Below are 18,014 nucleotides of genomic sequence, written 5' to 3'. Positions count from 1 at the left end.
GGACTGGCAAAAGAGAGCCCTTGCCTAAAGAAACTCTTGTCAAGAAAACCATAAAGGAGCAAAATCAGTTTGGTTTTGGGAGCTAAGCAGGGTCAGGCCTGGTTACTACTTGGATGGGAGATCCAAGTACATTGATATCATAGCTCTTCCACGCTGCAGCAATAAAGCGGTCTGGGTTTGAAGTTAAATTTTTTTTTTGGGGGGGGGGGGACTTGTATTGACCTTAACCTTTGTTAAAAATAAAAAAGTAGGGTATTTGAAAACACTGCCTTTAAAAATTCTATTTAAAATATCTGTTTTACTGATTGTAGCGCTGTGCAAATCTACAGCGCTATATAAATAAAGCATAATAATAATAATAATAATAATAATAATAATAATAATAAATGTATGCCTGGCATACATTAGCAGTCTGAAAGATTTAACTCTGCAACACATCCACACTTTATTACGTTGGATTTCCGTATCTGAAGAGTGTTTCATCTTCTCTGAAGAGGCCAGCCACAGATGCTGGAGAAACGTCAGGAATAAACTCTTCTAGAAAATGGCCACAGAGTCTGAAAAACCCACAAAAAACCTATGTTTCACGCACTTCTTAGTTCTTATTTCTCCCAAATTTTTTTCCAGGGCTGATTTTATTTTTAAAACCCTTTTAAATAGGTATCCCAGTGATTCCACCATAAATCATCACTGCATAATATATTTTTTAAAAGGACATAAAGGGGGAATATGTCTGTCGGGTAAAGAACCTAGTGGGACTTTCGAGGGTAAATGGATTATTTAAGCATGGTCTTTGTGGAGATCATTCATGCCAAACACAAAAAAAAGTCTCAAAGGTCCTGTTACATTCTTCCTTAACGTCACCTCCCCTTTTAGGCTGAAACAAAACTGTGTTACATCCCCGAAAACGCCTTTGAAATGCCATTTTCCCCGTTCAAAATCCATTACAGTTCGATGTATTTTATGGAGCATTAGTGGTTAGGTTTCGTGCGGTCTTTTTGGAAACCGCCGACTTTTACGAACTAACGAGGAACACCCATTTGCAAGGAAGTTAAAATCAGCCTCTCCTTTCTTTCTTTCTTTCTCTCTCTCTCTCTCTTCTTTTTCCCCCTCTTACAAAGCGAGAATTTAAACTCAAAAAGCGTCTATTGAGAAACAAGATGAGCAGAATGATTTTCACAGTGGAATCCGACTTTTGAGCTAGGTCCCAAACACACTGCAGAAATAATCCAGTTTGAGACAGCTTTAACCTGGCTCAATGCTAGTGGATTCTGGGAACTGTAGTTCTGTGAGACATTTAGCCTTCTCTGACAAAGAGCTCTGGTGCCACAATAAACTACAATTCCCTGGATTCCCTAGCACTGAGCCGGGGCAGTTAAAGCGGTCTCAAACTGGATTATTTCTGCTATGTGCATCTACCTTCTCTGACTATTATTCGGTCTCAGGCCAGGATCCTAGACATACCTTTTACATTAACGCTGCTGAAATCAATGGATTTAGGATTTGTTGCTTTATTGATGAATAATAAGGAGGAATTGACGCCCATCTCCCTGCCATTGACCATCTTTTAAGAGAATTTGTGTTTAATCCTATGGGTAACTTGGTTAAAGAGGAAGAAGGAGGAATAAACTTCTGCTAAGAACTGGAAGATGGGCAGTTTGATAATGGACAACTGGTGGCATCGGCTATGGGAAAGTTGTCGGTTGTGTCGGTTGTTGTTTCATTGCGAAAGCCGTAATTGACAAAACCTGCTAATTTCAAATAAATATGCTGCGAAATCAGGTGGAATTGATCTCATCCGAATTAAACAGCAATTTTGGCATCAGTGGTCATGAAATGGACCTTCTGACTAGAAACTCAGACCACTCCTGGCCACCTCTACTTGAAAGTAAGGTCCAAAACACACTACAGAAATAATCCAGTTTGAGACCGCTTTAACTGCCCTGGCTCAGTGCTAGGCAATCCAGGGAATTGTAGTTTATTCTGGCACCAGAGCTCTCAGACAGAGAAGGCTAAATGCCTCATCAAACTATAGTTCCCACAGTTCCCTAGCATTGAGCCAGGGCAGTTAAAGCTGTCTCAAACTGGATTATTTCTGCAGTGTGTTTAGGACCTAAGGCTTTTAGTTCCTACTAGGCGTAAATTTGAAGGAAAGTACTTAAAGAAATAAAAACAAAATAATGTCGGGAAAGTAAGACAGGCTACTTTAAAGGCGGTTAAAGTATTCTTTATAATTCACCTATTTAAAGAATTCCATATAATTGTTGGGCGAGAGAGAAGCAGGTTGAGTAAAACTACACCTCCTCTAGTGATGCCATACTGCTCTTTATTGGTCCAGAAAACTGACTGGTGTCCATCGCGATTTATGCTGAAGCGGTTCCACAAAAACGATTGCCTATAGTAAATTATTATTATTATTTTTCTCGACTCAAATTAATCTCTGTCACTTCTCCCTCTGTTTTATTCCTGTGTGGGGCTTGGGCGGCATCCTTGACCCATTTATTTTCTGTTCCATCGGCTGCAAGAAAAAATATCCAAATGCTACTTTCACTCAATAGAGGTCTTCATTTGGAAGTACGCTCTCTTGATTTCTCCATTAAGTGACACCTCCGTTAAGTGAGAGGAAGACCTGTCTTTAGAGTGAAAGGTGCTTCAAATGCTCCCTTATATTTTTGTTGGGCTGGCTGTGTAAAATATTTAAATTTCGGCTTAAAAATAACTTTGAAGACTTGCATACATTCCACGCGTGTGAGAAGGGGCATGGTTTCTAATGCATGTCTGCTTGCTTTATTCATGAAACATTACTAAGTGTCAAGACATGAACTGCCTTGTTCCTTTAAGTCAATAGGGTGAGCCATCCAAAGGAAAGCAGTTTTGGGTGGGTTTTTCGGGCTCTGTGGCCATGTTCTAGAAGAGCTTATTCCTGACGTTTCGCCTGAATCTATGGCTGGCATCTTCAGAGGATGCTGGCATGGAAGGGCTTTCCATAAAGATGCCAGCCACAGATGCTGGCGAAAGTCAGGAATAAACTCTTCTAAAACATGGCCACAGAGCCCGAAAAACCCACCAAAAACTATGATGATGAAGAAGATGATGGTGAAGATGATGATGTTTTAGACAAATATCACCTGCCACTACTTGAAGCCCCCTTTCAGCGTCGTCAATCACTGCTCATTATCGCTCAGCGCTAAATGACGCCCACTTCGACCTAATACTCCGAAATGGACCACACACAGCGAGCACCACCGAGTAGAAGGCAAATAAAACCGACAGCTACAGAAAAGGCGGAGGAAGACCTTTGTAGAGCCGGAGGGAGGGGGGATAGGAGGGAAAAGACAATATTTTGGCAAGATGGGGTTTCTTTTCCTTCCCGGCAAGCAGCCCCTCGATGATTTAAGTCCTGAAGAAACTGGGATCGGGTCTGCAGTTGCAGCCAGGCTAAAAAGCGGGTCTCCCTCGAGCGAGTACGATGGAGACGGACAGGAAAGCCCTTTTCTTCGCCTCTCTATGGGATCTCTCGCCCGGCAGGCATGAGACTATTCCAATGCCATTTCCTAGTCCCGGCCCAATGTGTCTTGGATATAACTCCACGCATCTCTCTAAACCTTCCGGAAGGTTTCCCTCCAAATTAATGCGCTCTGATTGTCGGAGAAACTGGTTTCCAAGAAAGTGCTGGCTGGTGGCAGCACAGGTTCTCCCAACTTGTCGCCAGCTAGCCTGCCACTCCCGATATGGCTCCCGATGCTTCCCCAGACCCCACAGATCCGACTGGCAAAAAGAGGACCCAGAGTTATGTAGCTGTTTCGGTTGGGAAAGGGTGGGAAATCTGGCCAGTTTAAAAAAGGAGGCCACCAGGAGAAGGCCAAGGGCCCTGGTTCCAGCCCCCCAATCTAACAGCCTGAACAGGGTGACTGCAAAGGGGGGAAAGGGCACCACAAAATGTAGGGCTTATAAAAAAGGAGGATATGACCAAAGAATAAGCTAAAAATCACTCATAGAAATGTAAATCCGTCCTGCACCAAATGGAGGACGTTTTGAAATTCCTCCTGGAGAGGGGGCTGAAACGTAGACCATGGAAAAGGAGGAGCTCTGAACCCAAATGTACGGGGACTAGGGATGGAGGGAGGGAGAGATCTTCTATAAGCTTGAGGCCCCGACTTTCCTCTTTTCAGCGGCGCTTATTGCCCACCGGTTGTTGCCCACTCTGCCCTCTTGGCCTTGGCGTTTCCTTACCTTCTCGGGCTGGGTGCTTGAAGGCCATGGAGGAAGGTAGCTCTCCGCCATGAAGTGCCACGCTGGGCCCATGGTGATGGTGAGCCAAGGGGCTGCCTTGAGCTTGCCAGGGATGATGGGCCGGACCCAGGTAGCCCCCGCCTGGCCCTGCGTAGACTCCGGCCTGGTTTGAGGAGGGGTAGGCACACGGGGAGAGGAAGGGGCTCACCGCCGAGAGCCCAGGAGGCGGCTGCCAACCGAGAAAGAAAGACAGACGGTTAGCTTATAGGAAGAAGGCAGGGCAGCGTCGGAGCAAAGCTTGGGCTCAGCCACCCGCAGCCTGAGTGGTCCAAAACACACTGCAAAAATAATCCAATTCGAGACGGCCTTGACTGCCCTGGCTCAGTGCTAGGGAATCCTGGGAATTGCAGTTTATTGGGGCACCAGAGCCCTCTGACAGAGAAGGCTCAATATCCCACAAATGCCCAGAATTCCTTATCATTGAGCCGAGGCAGCGTGTTTTGGACCACTGAGCTCGCAAATCCTAGCCACACTTCAACAGGAGGGAGCCCTGTTTAATTTACCAGAATTTATTTCAGAGGAGAGATCTTGTAGCACCTTTGAGACTCACTGAAGGGAAGAAATTGGCAGCAGGAGCTTTCCTAGACTTCAGTCTAGTTCCTCAGATGCATCTGAAAGCTCCTGCTGCCAATTTCTTCCCTTCAGTGAGTCTCAAAGGTGCTGCAAGATCTCTCCTCTTAAGTCTAGGAAAGCTCCTGCTGCCAATTTCTTTCTTTGAGTTAGTCTCAAAGGTGCTACAAGCTCTCTCTCTCTCTCTCTCTCTCTACTGATTCTACAGACTGACGTGGCTATATCTTTGATTACTTCAAAAGGAGATATGGTAGGATGAGTAGCGCTGCGGGCACTTTTAATGGGTTTTACTTCCCAGCAAGGACCAAGGGAATCGTGCCAGGTGAAGAAGGATGATCAGAAGAACTCAGGACGCGAAATCCCAGGGGGCTGCCTGTTCATAGAAGTGTAGGTCCTTCAAAATTTATACTAGATCCATAACTATACACGGGTAACTTTTGTTGGGTTTGTCTTCCAAGAAGATACCGAGGGAATCGTTAAGGAGGATGCTCAGAACTGAGACACAAATGCCCAGGAGGCTGCCTTTTCAATTAAGTGTCGGACCTTCGAAATTTACCCTATGCATAACAACTATACGCGGGTAGTTTTAAAACCGACATTTGCAAAACGCTTGCTGCTGCAAAAATTACAAATGCGGCAATTCCAAACCTGGATAGCACTAGGACGAGGGTGACCTGAGCTAGGAGTCTTGAGTGTTTAGCTTGGTATTGAGGCCGGGGAGAAGGCTCTACGGGGATTTGGAATAAGAAACGAACACCTGAGCCAAGCAAAGTATTGGCGGAACGATCACAGTTCAAAAGAGCAGACAGTCCTCCATCATCAAGACCACCACCGCTCCATTTCTCTGAATGAAGCGCTGGATTTATTTTATTTTATTTAAAAAAAAAACAGACTTGCTAGTGGCTTTTTCTCTCTTTCCCCCCAGGAATGCCTTGCCATGCAACATCGACTATGGAGACGGGAATATTTTCCCACGGTCGGCTAAGCCTGGTGAGGTCTTCCCCATAAAACATATCCCAAAAGTTCTTCGTCTCTCCTCCCCCTGGCCACCCCGATCCTTGGCAGGAGCCTTTGGACTTCCACCATCCCATCCCGATCCAGCCCTGCTTTCCTCGCACTCACCGGTCTTACCTGGGGGTATTTAATGTCTGCTTCCGAGGCCGACTTCTCAAGCGCGTTGACGCCTTGCCCTGCAGCCGAGAAGGTGGTCCTGTTGACACTCGGCCAGTCTTCTAATTTGGGAGGGTAGGCAGAGCCATCGGGCCCGGCTAGAGTTCCTGGGATGAGAAAGAGAGAGGGAAGAGCATAAGCAGCCCCCCGAGAGTAGATTTTTCCCGGTCAAAAAGCGGTCTCAGACATTGCAGCCCCGGCCTGGAGTGCAGCGTGTGCCCACTTTGCCAGCCTTGCAACGCAAGAGCCACCTGGGGGCTTCAAGGGACCTCAGGGCAGAGGCTGATGGAGGGAGGGAGGGAGACCATACAGACTCCAACAGAAGCCGGGGAAAGCAAAGGGAAAACACTACTACAGGGACTATTCTCCATTGCTGCCCAGCTAAGACGGAAAAAGATTTGTTTGGGACGGGTTTTTCTTCCTTCCACCCCCCCCCCCCCCATCACTGCAAGAAAAGGAAGGCGAATAATCAAAGCATCTTTTTCTTCAGAAAAAGATGCCAGCCACAGATGCTGGCGAAATGTCAGGAATAAACTCTTCTAGAACATGGCCACAGAGCCCGAAAAACCCACACAAATCAATACAAAATGGGTTTATTTGTGATACGCGGCCTCTCCAGCATCTCCGCTCCAGACTCTGTTTGGGTGGCAGACATTGCAACAAGAAATGCCCGAAAGGTGGGGAGCAAAGAGGCTCGGAAGACCCGCCCGGGCAGGCTGACCAGACGTCCTCCTTTTCACGTCCTTCATTTCAGCCTTCTGTCCAGGAGGAATTCCAAATGTGCTCCCTTTTGAGCATGACTAAGAAGCATGCATTTGCATCTCTATTAGTTATATTTTGTCATGTCCTACATTTTTCTTGAATGTCCTACATTTTGTGGTGCCTTGTCCTCCTTTGCAGTGAGGACATCTGGTCACCCTGCTGGGGGCGGGAATCACGGGTGCTTTACAGCCCAATTGTACATTGGATCGGATCTGCGCTTTAGGTATACTGAACCAAGGGGTGTGTGGGAGCCCTTGTAGAGCACACTATATACTATATTTATTGTATATACACATATTGTTCTCTAACACACACACATACACACACACACTGTTTCTGTACATGCTTTTGTGCGCCTTCAAGTCGTTTCCGACTTAAGGCGGCCCTAAAGCGACCCCGTCATTTGCAAGTTTAATTCAGAGGGGGTTCGCCCCTGCCTTCTTCTGAGGCTGAGAGAGTGTGACTTGCCCAAGGGTCACCCTGTGGGTTCTCATGGCTGAGTGGGAGTCCTAGACCCAACACTCAAACCACTACACAGCTCTGGCTCTCATGTATGTATAGGGCGAGGTCTTAAATTGCAAACAGCTTTTGCCAAGATTTCATTTGAAACATATTCTTCCATTCCGGTGCCTGTTTCGTTTAAACGGGCCAGTTTTGCGGGACTCCCTCCCATTTCATTTAGAAGGCCCTTCCTTGCCAAGGGGAAGCTTCATATCAAATTGAGGGAGAAAGGAATGCAGTGCGAAGGACCAGTGTCAGCCAAATCCGATTGCCTCCTCTTGGATCCAAGCTTTTTTGGGAGAGAAAGCAAAGGGTTTATAGTTCATCTCTGGAGACCAGGGTTCAACTCTCGGCCGTGAAACCCACTGGGTGACCTTGGCCAAGTCACATGCTCTCAGCCTCAGGGTAAGGCAAAGGCAAACCTCCTCTGAACAAATCTTGCCATGAAATCTCCGTGATAAGGTCTCCTTAGGGTCGCCATAAGTCGGAAACGACTTGAAGGCACACAACAAGCACAACAACAACAAAGTGCCACATGCAAGCGAGCATGGCTAGGCCTCTTCAAGCAGTGAGCTTGTATATAAGTAAATTGCATATAAGTGCTACCGAGAGAGAAAAAATCTGAAACAAAGGAGTGTGAATGTCTTCCCCACACTTTTTATTTTTTAAGAAAATAATATGTGCATCCGAAGGATGAGATATCTAACTAAAAGGAGGGAAAGACAAACATCAGCGATTGCATGAGGTTTAAGAAGCACAGGAAGAAATAGGCTCTTTCCCACCAAACGAACAAAAAAACAAAAGAGGGGGAAGGAAATTTAAATTAAATTTAAAAATAACGAAACGGGGACTAAAAATCGAAATTCTGTTCCTAGGAACAACCCGTACTAGATAAACCAGAGTCTAAAAATATGGAGACCCATGTACTTTGGAGCCATCTCCTTCTAGCAGTGGATCTCTTGGATATCTCCAAGTCCTTTAAGAGTAATGCAATTGCAGACTATCCACAAGAAGGAAAGAACTGAGTCTTTTTAGCCGGAAGGAGAGGGGATACTTTAGGAAGTGGGGGAGGGAAAAACAACAACAACCTTGGTCAGATATCTGATCCTGCAGAAAGCAATCGCGATATGAACTTTCTGGGGCCGCCGCCGCCGGCCGCCTTTCAGAGGGAAGAGGGGGAGCTCCTACGGGCTCAGACTTTGCGGTTGGCAATCTATCATCGCTACGAAAATACTTTCCACATTTTTTCCATAAGAAGTTCAAGATGTCCGGGCCTTCTCTCCAGCAAGAGCCGGAGTTCTGCCCTGCTGAGTCCTGGCCCTCCGGGTTGTTGCAACCGCGGCTGCTCCCAGGGCGCCTCCCAGCTTCGGAGTCTGAGGTGCAGCCAGGAGCCAGCAGGGACCGATGGGGGCATATGGGGTTTTTTTTTTGGGGGGGAGCCCCCCATCCAAGCCCAGGAGCTCGTCTGAAGGCCCGGGAGGCTCTTAGGATATCGACCAGGGGTGGTCAGGGGGGTGCATTTATCCAGAAGCAATTCATTTTTTGCCTAAACGAAGGTAGGTCGTTTAGAAAGCTTAGAGGAAGGCCCTCTCCGAGTTTAGAGCGGCCAAGGTGACCATGAGTCCTCCTTTTCCAGAACCCGTCCTCCATGCCAACTTTCTGTCCAGGAGGAATTCCCAAATGTCCTCCATTTTGACCAGGACTATTGACCAGGACTAAGGAGCATGCATTTACATTTCTATGGGTGTTTTTAGCTTTTATTGGGTTATCTCCTCCATTTTTTCTGGAATGTCCTCCATTTTGCAGTGAGGACCTCTGGTCACCCTGAGAGCGCCTCACTATACTTAAGGAATAGCCAGGAGTTTCTGAATAGCCACCGCTTATGAAACAGAGTCGGGACTTTGGGGCTTAGAATAGAAACAAAGCAAAAACCTGCCTTGGGTTGATAACAAGATTAGCATAATTATTGATTTTGCTGTAGTGTGCCTTGGAGGCATTTCCGACTTATGGCGACCCTACCACCTTTTTCAGAGCTTTGTTTGCTTTCTTCTGAGGCTGAGAGAGCATACCTTGCCTAAGGTCACGCAATGGGTTTGCATTGGAACCCTGGTCTCCAGAGTCACAGTCCAATGCTCAAACCATTATATGCTATATTTACGCATGCTGTATATACACATATTGTTCTCTCTTACACGCGCGCGCACACACACACACTGTTTATGTACATGGTTTTGTGCGCCTTCAAGTTGTTTCCGACTTATGTCGGCCCTAAAGTGACCCCATCATGGCGCTTCCGCCCGTGCCTTCTTCTGAGGCCCAGAGAGTGTGACTTGTCCAAGGTTACCCAGTGAGTTAGGCTGAGAGAACATACCTTGCCCAAGGTCACGCAGTGGCTTTGCATTGGAACCCTGGTCTCCAGAGTCACAGTCTAATGCCACACTGGCTCTCATGAGGAATACAAATGGACCCCTGGACAATACTGGTTCCCTTTTGAAGGGGGTCTTGAATATATTCAGAACCAGATCTTTGAGGCTTATTGGAAACCTCTGCACGGATGTAGAGTGGCGTGTGAAAGGGCGTCCGGACTGAAACACGAGTCTCCTTGCCTTACTCCGCCAGTGACAATTCTATACCGGAACTGGCTCTCTTCTTTCTTTGGGAAACTTCCTTTCCTTATAGGTGAAACTGCCTGCATCATCATCATCATCATCATCATCATCATCATCATCATCATCATCATCATCATCATCATCTTTATTATTGTTATTATCTTTATTACTTTTACTGTTGCTAGGGCTGCTATGTTCCTGGTTTGGTGAAGTTTTCAGGATCCAGAAAAAAAATCACTTGGGAATCCATCTCCTTTCCCTGGATTTCCAGCTGGCCATCCCAGTTCTATACTGGGGTCTTTGCGGGAACCCATTGGATAACAATGGACGTACGTTCGGACCACCAGAAAATTCTTTCGGAAATAACAGGGAAAAGATAGTACTAGCACCTCTTTTTGTGGTAACCACGTTTGTTTCCTGGCACATTCCTTCTCGACTGAAATATCTGTGTCTCTGTTTTCATCACGTACTTTTCTTATTTTAATTTTGCATTTAGAGAACAACAAAAAGCACACGTTTAAACCAGAGACAAAGATATATAAATAAATAAGAGTAAAAACCATAACTGGGGAAATTGGTTTTGATTGTGTGATAGGGGCCTCCCTTGCTCAACACCTCATATGCTCATTTATGCTCAGATACTTAATCCACAGCGTGGCCTAGTGGTTGCGGCATTGGACTAGGACTCTGGAGACCAAGGTTCGAATCTCCACTAAGCAAGTCACACTCTCTCATCCTCAGAGGAAGGCAAAGGTAAAACGCCTCTGAACAAATCTTGTCGGGAAAACCCGCTGAGTCGCTATTAGTAGGATACGACCTGAAGACACGCAACAACAAACTTAATCCTCGAGCCTTTTACTAACGCTATACTTAAATGAGTGAACTGACACCCCAATCTTTCCCTGCTCAACCTCGATGCCTTCTTTTGCCTCCTCTAAACCTTATTTAAGTTTGTAAACTGTCCAGGGAAATGACCTGTCCTTACATTGCCATTTAATGAAGCTTCATTATTTATTTATTATTTATTTACGGTATTTAAAGGCTCTCAGAGTGCCTTATTATTATTTTAATTAGACGGTTCCCTGCCCCCAGGCTTACATGGTGGCCTAGTGGTTTAGGCATTGGTTCAGGGCTCTGAAGAGCAGGGTTCGAATCTGCGCTGGGCCAAAGAAAACCATTGGGTGACTTGGGGCGAATCACACTCTCTCAGCCTCAGAGGATGGCAATGGCAAACCCTTCTCTGAAGAAACTCGCTAAGAAAAAAAAAAAAAAAAAACCAAACTGCGATGGGTTCACCATAAATCGGAAACGACTTGAAGGCACACAACAACATGGATCTGGTAGCACCTTCGAGATAAAAAAAAGTTAGGGCCCGTACAGACAGGCCAAAATAAAGCTGCTTCAGGTATGCTGTTTAAATAGCACTCGCATCTTAAGAGGCCAGAAGCTGCACCAAAGCTGCATTCTAGTCCATAGGACTGGAGCATGACTTTGGCACGGCTTTCGGGCTCTTAGGACACATGCAGCATTTAGAAAGCATACCTCCAAAGTGACCTGAAGCAGCTTTATTTGAGCCGGTCTGTTCAGAATCTCAAGTCTAATTCCTCAGGTGCATTGATTGAAGATTGAGGAAGCAGACTTGTCTAGGGAAGCACACGCTACCAACTTCTTGCTTTCAGCGAGTCTCAAAGGTGCTACAAGATCTCTCTGCGTACTGACTCCACAGACTAACACGGCTAGATCTTCGCATTCAACAACAACAGGAGTAGTGATGGCGAATAAGCCCAGGGGCAGCCACAGCGCTCCCTTGTGCGGCTGCTGAAAGGGGATCGGGGCTATCTAGGGCCCCCTCACTCACCGCTTTGCTCCATGAAGGTGCGGATGCCCAGAATGTTGGTGACCGAGTGGGCCGAGGGCCACGACCGGGGGAGGCTGACGTGGGCGGCCGAGACCGGGCCTCCTGGGTGGGTGCCAAGCTTGGCAGCGGCGGCGGCACTGGGGTAAGGGTACTGGTAGATGTGGTTGTAGGGGAGGGCGGGCTGCGGGGGCCCCGGGTGCTTGCAGCTGCCTCCGCCGCTGCCACCTCCGTCGTAGGGTCCTCCACCGGTTCCTCCTCCTCCTCCTCCTCCCGCTCCTCCGGGCTGCGAGAGGCTCCCGATCTTGTTCCTGAGGATGCGGCTGATGGAGCTGACGGAGGGCACGTTGTACTTGTCGCATACGCCGTCGGCCAGCAAGCGGTCCCGGATCTCCCAGGCGAAGATGCCCGGGTCGCCCTGCTTGTAGTCTCGGATGTGCTTGACCACGTTGGGGGTGGTGACCCGGGGCTTGCTGCCCCCGATTGCGCCGGGCAGGATGGAGCCGGTCTCGTTGTAGCGGGCCAGGATCTTGCTCACGCATCCGTGGGAGACCCGCAGCTGGCGACTGATGTCGCAGGGACGGATGCCCAGCTGGGCCAGCTCCACAATCCGGAGCCGGATAGCGTTGGGCAAGGGGCGCCCGTTGACGAAGACGCCCCCCAGCTGGTTCACTTCGCCGTAGCTTTGCTCTGGAGGCAGCCGCCGCCGGGGGAGAGAAAACAGAGGGAAAGAAGGGAAAGACTCAGGTCTTGCCACCAGGTGCCTGGAGGGGATTTCTGAAAAGCTCTGACCTTGTCTAGGGGAACTGGTCTGGAAAATAAAGGCTGCATCCACACTGGAGAAATAACCCGGTTTGGCATCGCTTTAGCTGCCCTGGCTGGAGGCTATGGAATTCTGGGAGTTGGAGTTTGTTATGGGCCCCACAACAAACTCCAACTCCCAGAATTCCATAGCCTTCAGCCAGACAAAGAGTTAAAGCGGTGCCAAACCGGGTTATCTCTCCAGTGTAGATGCAGCCTAGGAGACAACTAACCAACCCTGGATGGAAAGGGGATCCTGGCGACCTAGAGGTCCTTCGGTCCGATCCAGACACATTCTGATTTTATTGCAACCTGTCTAGGGTCGATGAAGGTATCCCTGCTTTGTGGGTTTGGGATGCCCTTAGACTTTGCTGTGTGGCCAAGTCGGCTACCTATTCCCGGATATCTCTTTTTTCCCCCTAAAGTCTCCGCACTCCTTCCAGAGGCCGGAGGGGGAAAGCCCGCTTGCCCCTGGCGTCCTACCTCTCTTTGGGCCCTAGGCTTACACCCCCGGAGGCAGAACCTGCCTTGGGAAGGAAGGGAAGCCGAATACGGAGCTCTCCCGCAGCCCAGCCTGAAGCGGCCTAGAGGAAGCGAGGCGATCGCGGCTCCCGGCAAGGCCTTTCCCGCCTCCCCGGCCTTCCCTCCTGCCTCCTTACCCATGGTCTCCGGCCCGGAGGAGGGAGGCCCCGATCTCTCTCCCCGCCGCCGCCCCCGGGCAGCAGCAGCGGCGGGAGCATAGGGAAACGAACCGGAGGCCTCCCGGGAGCAGCTGCTGCGCCTCCGCGGCGTCTAGCGATCGAGGCACGGAAGATCGGAGGCGGCAGCCTTGAAGTCCGGGGCAGCTGGCCGATCGCGGCGGCGGAGGGCTCCGCATCCGATTGCGAGAAGGATCGGCTCTCCACCGGCGGGCAGTTGAGGCCCAGCGGCCGCTTGACGTGTCTCGCACGTCAGGCGGAGGCTCACGCTGGAGGTGCCGGCCGAGCTTCGGCCTCTCATTGGCTCCCGTCGGGTGTTCCCTCAGCGGCCCGACGGCCCTGGAAGGGAGGGAGGCAGGCAGAGGGGTGGGTGGGGCTTGTCTAGGCCACGCCCCCTTTGGAGCAACCCCGCCCCTCCAGCTAAATGGCCCCCTCCCCCCCCCAGACTTTAAGCGCCCCAAGATACCTGGGAAGGCGCCTGCTCATAGTAATAATAATGATAACGATAATGATAATAATATTAATAATAATTTGCATTTCCCTGTATTATATATTCCAACAGATATAAAATACAGAAGCATAAAAAACATCATAAAACATAACATAACCCCAACCCTACCACCTTTCCAGTTCATTAAACTCGGCGACAGTTAAAAGTTACATCACTACGTTACTCTAAAAAATAAGCAAAGCAGAGTGGACGGATCGGAACAAATGAGACATGCTTCTTTCTTCTTTCCTTCTTTAAAAGGTTAGTCCTCCCCCCGCCGCAAGACTTGGTGAAGTGGCAGGCACTCTCCTTCTCTCCCCCTCATCCCCCCCCCCCCATATTTGGTCCTGTTCGGTGCCTTCAAGTCATTTGGCAAGTTTCCATGGCAAGTTTCTTCAGAGAGGTTTTGCCGTTGTCACCCTCAGAGGCTGAGAGAGTGTGGCTTCCTCAAGGTCACCCCGTGGGGTGCATGGCCGAGCTGGGATAGGAACCATGGTCTCCAGAGCTGCAGTCCAGTACTCAAAGCCCTAGGCTACTGCTGACTCCCTTTGAGAGGCCATGCGCCATCCCTTTTCCTAATACACTTACCGGCCCTTTCCCTTTTTCCCAAGAGGGCTCCGATCTTTGGGAGAGACAGTCCAGACCTTAGCAGGCCCTAGGGTCTCCGAGACACCTGTCCAGGGTCCAAGGAGGGAGCCGATCCTCTCTGTCAGGTCTTCATGGACTCCAAGTCCCCTTGAATTCAATAAGAGTTGCCTTCCAGGGGAGACTGCAAACTCGCTCGGGCACTGCCTTAAACAAACGGGACAGTTGGTCCAAAACACACTGCAGAAACAATCCAGTTTGAGATTATTTGAGATTATTGAGATCAATACAAGGGAATAATGGGAACTGTAGTTTTGTGAGACATTTAACCTTCTCTGCCAGGGAAGCTCTGGCGCCACAATAAACTCCAATTCCCAGGATTCAATAGCATTCAGCCAGGGCAGTTAAAGCGGTCTCAAACTGGATTATTTCTGCAGTGCAGGCCCCCTAGAATCCGGTTTCTGGCATGTAAACCGGAGGGGGGTCGGGTTCCTAATAAGCCTGGCTACAGAACAGCCGCCTGGTAGTGCTGGTTGCCACATTCGTCTGTAAGCAAAAGCTGCGTCCCTTCCTTCCTTCCTTCCTTCCTTCCTTCCTTCCTTCCTTCCTTCCTTTCTTCTGTGGCCCTATTCTTGCTGAGGGGTAAGAGCTCCAGTATTTGAATTAATTAATTAATCAATCCCGATCACACTTCTACTTTATTATTATTATTATTATTATTCTTTATTTATATAGCGCTGTATTTACCAGATTTACTCCCAGATAACAACCAACACGGCTTCCTTTGGGCTCCCCCCTTCATATGAGTGGGATCGGGAAGTGAGGGTCTTAGCTCTTTATGACAATGTGATCCTACACAGTCTTGCTAAAATGACCTACAAACTCTATTTTCCAGCAATGATAACTGGACTTAAAATGTTTTTTGATCTCAGCCTCAAAAAAAGGGGAGGGGTTAAAAATCTCGGGGGGGAAACAAGTAACGCAGGTTTTTCATTTACCATGATTATCGGAATCAGTTTTCATAATAATAATAATAATAATAATAATAATCTCCCTTCTTGAAATTCTGGCTTGAGATCTACTTTGCAGATTAGCGGTGGCGGTGTTGACTCTTTGAATCAGGGATCAGTCCCTCCAACAATCTGCACTGTAAAATATGAAAGGGATTGGAAACCAATGAATATCACCCTGCCGACATTTATTCAGGTTTACTTAGTAAGTGCAGATTGAGCCAAGCAACTGTGTTTAAAAACCGAAGGTCGAAAAGAGATTCTCTCTCTCTTTTTTTTTAAAGTGATTATTTCGGTTCTCAAACCAATTTAAATTTTAGCCCCTTAAAATTAAACCTGAAATTAACCTCTAAATATCAGGGTTTATGGTTTTTTGGTTTTTGGTTTTGTGTTTACGTAATTTCTATTAGACGTCTTGCTTTCCAAAACAATCTGCTATTTTGGAGTCTTCTTGGTCCTTTCTGATTATTTTAATCCTATGTCGCTTTAATCAGAATCTAATTGCGACTAAAACGTATAAACCACGTTTCTGCTTTATGAGGGAGGTTCACAAAGGAGACTGCAAGTCAATACGCCCTACAGAAGCCAATGGCAACCGAATTGCGATTTCTGTGTATCTGTAGGGTTGCTCCACGCCTCCAAGTCTAAATCCTCCCCATGGAGGGCCTTTTCGCCCTCCTCAAGAGCGAAACACCTTGCAAAACCCGCCTCGCTTCATCGCCTCTCTCTGATGCTGTACAAATATTTATGTAGTTGGCTTGGGTTCGCCTAGCCTCCTCCAGTTTTAGCCGCTAGATCCAGCCACACTGGCAGCCCACCCGTTTCGAGGAGAGAGATCAAGCCCCTCAGGTTGAAGCCAGTAGGACTTCAGGATGCATCGGCCCTGGCCAGCGTGGGCCCCAAGAGTTCCCGCTTATAAACGGAAGCAAAAGCTCTGAAAGTCTAAGGCTGCCTCCCCACTGCATAAACAATCCGGTTTGACACCGCTTTAACTGCCACAGGATTGAGAAGTTTACAGGATCCTCAGTGCAAGAGTGTTTTCCAAGTTTAATCCCCTCCGGTCCATGTAAACTGCTTCCGCACAGCAGAAACAGTCCGATTTGACACCGCTTAAACTGCCATGGCTCAATGCTATGGAATTCTGGGCTCCACTCTGGTGCCTCAACAAACTACAATGGCTAGCATTGAGCCCTAGCAGTTAAAGCGGTGCAACCTACTTTTGAATACACTGCGGATTAGGTTCCCTTTTACTATTTCCCGTCACCTTTGTAGCTGCAGAAGATGACTTACAGGTGGTTTATTTATATACATATGTACAGTCGGCCCTCTGTATCCACGGGTTTTTTTAATCCATGGATTCAAGCGTCCACGGCATATTCCCAAAATATATAAATTCCAAAAAGCAAACCTTGATTTTGGCATTTTATATATGGGTCACCATTTTACTATGCCATTGTGTTTAATGGGACGTGAACACCCAGGGATTTTGGTATCCATGGGGGGTCTTGGAACCAAACCCCAGTGGATACCAAGAGCCCACCGTATTTGTTGGTGTAGCGGTTTGACTGTTGGACTACCACGCTGGAGACCAGGATTCGAATTCACACTCAGTCATGAAAACTCTCGGGCAAGCTGCACTTTCTCAGCCTTGGGAAAAGGCAATGGGAGACCCCCTCTGAACTAATCTTGCCCTGAAAACCCCATGATAGGTTGCCTTAGGGTCTCCATAGGTTGGAAACGGCTTGAAGACACACAACAACAGCAATTCATTTCAAAGGTATAAACCACGTTTCCGTCTTATGAGGGATACTAGGCAGATTCACAAAGGAGATTGAAATTCAGTTCAGAGTCCAGTCTCAGCAGGCTAACGACGCAGTCTCATGCGTGTTTAGCCTACCTTCAAGTGGGACTTGTTCCTATGTCCTGCGTAGGATCGCAGCCTTAAAGACAGGGTGGGTAAGGATTCTACTGTAATTCTTTTGAATATAGGATTGTCAAGTGATAGGTATTTGGGATGTAACAGCCTGATCCTATGCCTGTGTGCTTAGAAATGAATTTCACAGTGTGGACAGAGTTCTTGCTCCAGTTCATATCGACACTAGGCCTGCAACCTCAGGCTTGGAGTCAAGTGGACATTTACCAGGGAGTGAGCTCCATTAAATTGAGTGGCACATGCATAGGATCGCTCTGTGCTTGACAGGGTGACCAGCTGTCCTCTTTTTCCAGGACATGTCTTACATTTCGTCCAGGAGGAATTCCAAAATGTCCTCCTTTTTAAGCACATCTAAAAGCCATGAATTTACATTGATATGAGTGTGTTTAGCTTTGACTGTGGCCTACGTTTGTTTATGTCCTACATTGTACGGTGCTTTGCCCTCCTTTGCAGTTATGACATCCGGTCACCCTGGTATGTCAGGATGTGGGATATATGCTACATATGTACTACATATGCTACAACACACACACACACACACACCAGCCATCAGGAATTGCAATTCAAACGACGCAACGCTCCCAAGCTCCAGAATAGCAACAAGCCTTTTGTTGGTGAGTTTTTGTGGCACAGCCTCCTTGGGTCTCCCAGGAAAGCAGAGGCCCCGCGTGGATCAGGCCCCGTGCCTCCTTTGCTGCCCCTGAGCGTCCACTCGAAGTCCCTGGGCATCTGGGTGC

General features: G+C 48.0%; 2 protein-coding genes across 2 annotated transcripts in view; one reads left to right on the top strand and one right to left on the bottom strand.

The window, feature by feature from the left end:
- The window catches only part of LOC149316829 (thrombomodulin-like), a 902,913-nt gene that overhangs the window by 428,381 nt on the left and 456,518 nt on the right, over positions 1–18,014 (top strand). The window lies entirely within an intron of this gene.
- The window catches only part of LOC149316834 (paired box protein Pax-1-like), a 38,531-nt gene that overhangs the window by 7,896 nt on the left and 12,621 nt on the right, over positions 1–18,014 (bottom strand). Inside the window, exons 2-7 of the mRNA XM_089518335.1 lie at positions 14,338–14,537; positions 13,221–13,598; positions 11,764–12,524; positions 5,995–6,140; positions 4,234–4,462; positions 1,749–1,751 (exon numbers count right to left, since the gene is read on the bottom strand). Of these exons, the coding sequence (XP_089374461.1) occupies positions 1,749–1,751; positions 4,234–4,462; positions 5,995–6,140; positions 11,764–12,524; positions 13,221–13,598; positions 14,338–14,537 (1,717 nt within the window). The remainder of the gene's footprint in view (positions 1–1,748; positions 1,752–4,233; positions 4,463–5,994; positions 6,141–11,763; positions 12,525–13,220; positions 13,599–14,337; positions 14,538–18,014) is intronic.

This window comes from Sceloporus occidentalis, unplaced genomic scaffold, assembly GCF_023333645.1.
Source record: "Sceloporus occidentalis isolate IW3139 unplaced genomic scaffold, rSceOcc1.0.p SCAF_3, whole genome shotgun sequence".
Taxonomy (NCBI): domain Eukaryota; kingdom Metazoa; phylum Chordata; class Lepidosauria; order Squamata; family Phrynosomatidae; genus Sceloporus; species Sceloporus occidentalis.
Note: the sequence above shows the minus strand (reverse complement) of the source record. Positions and strands in the feature narration are given on the sequence as shown.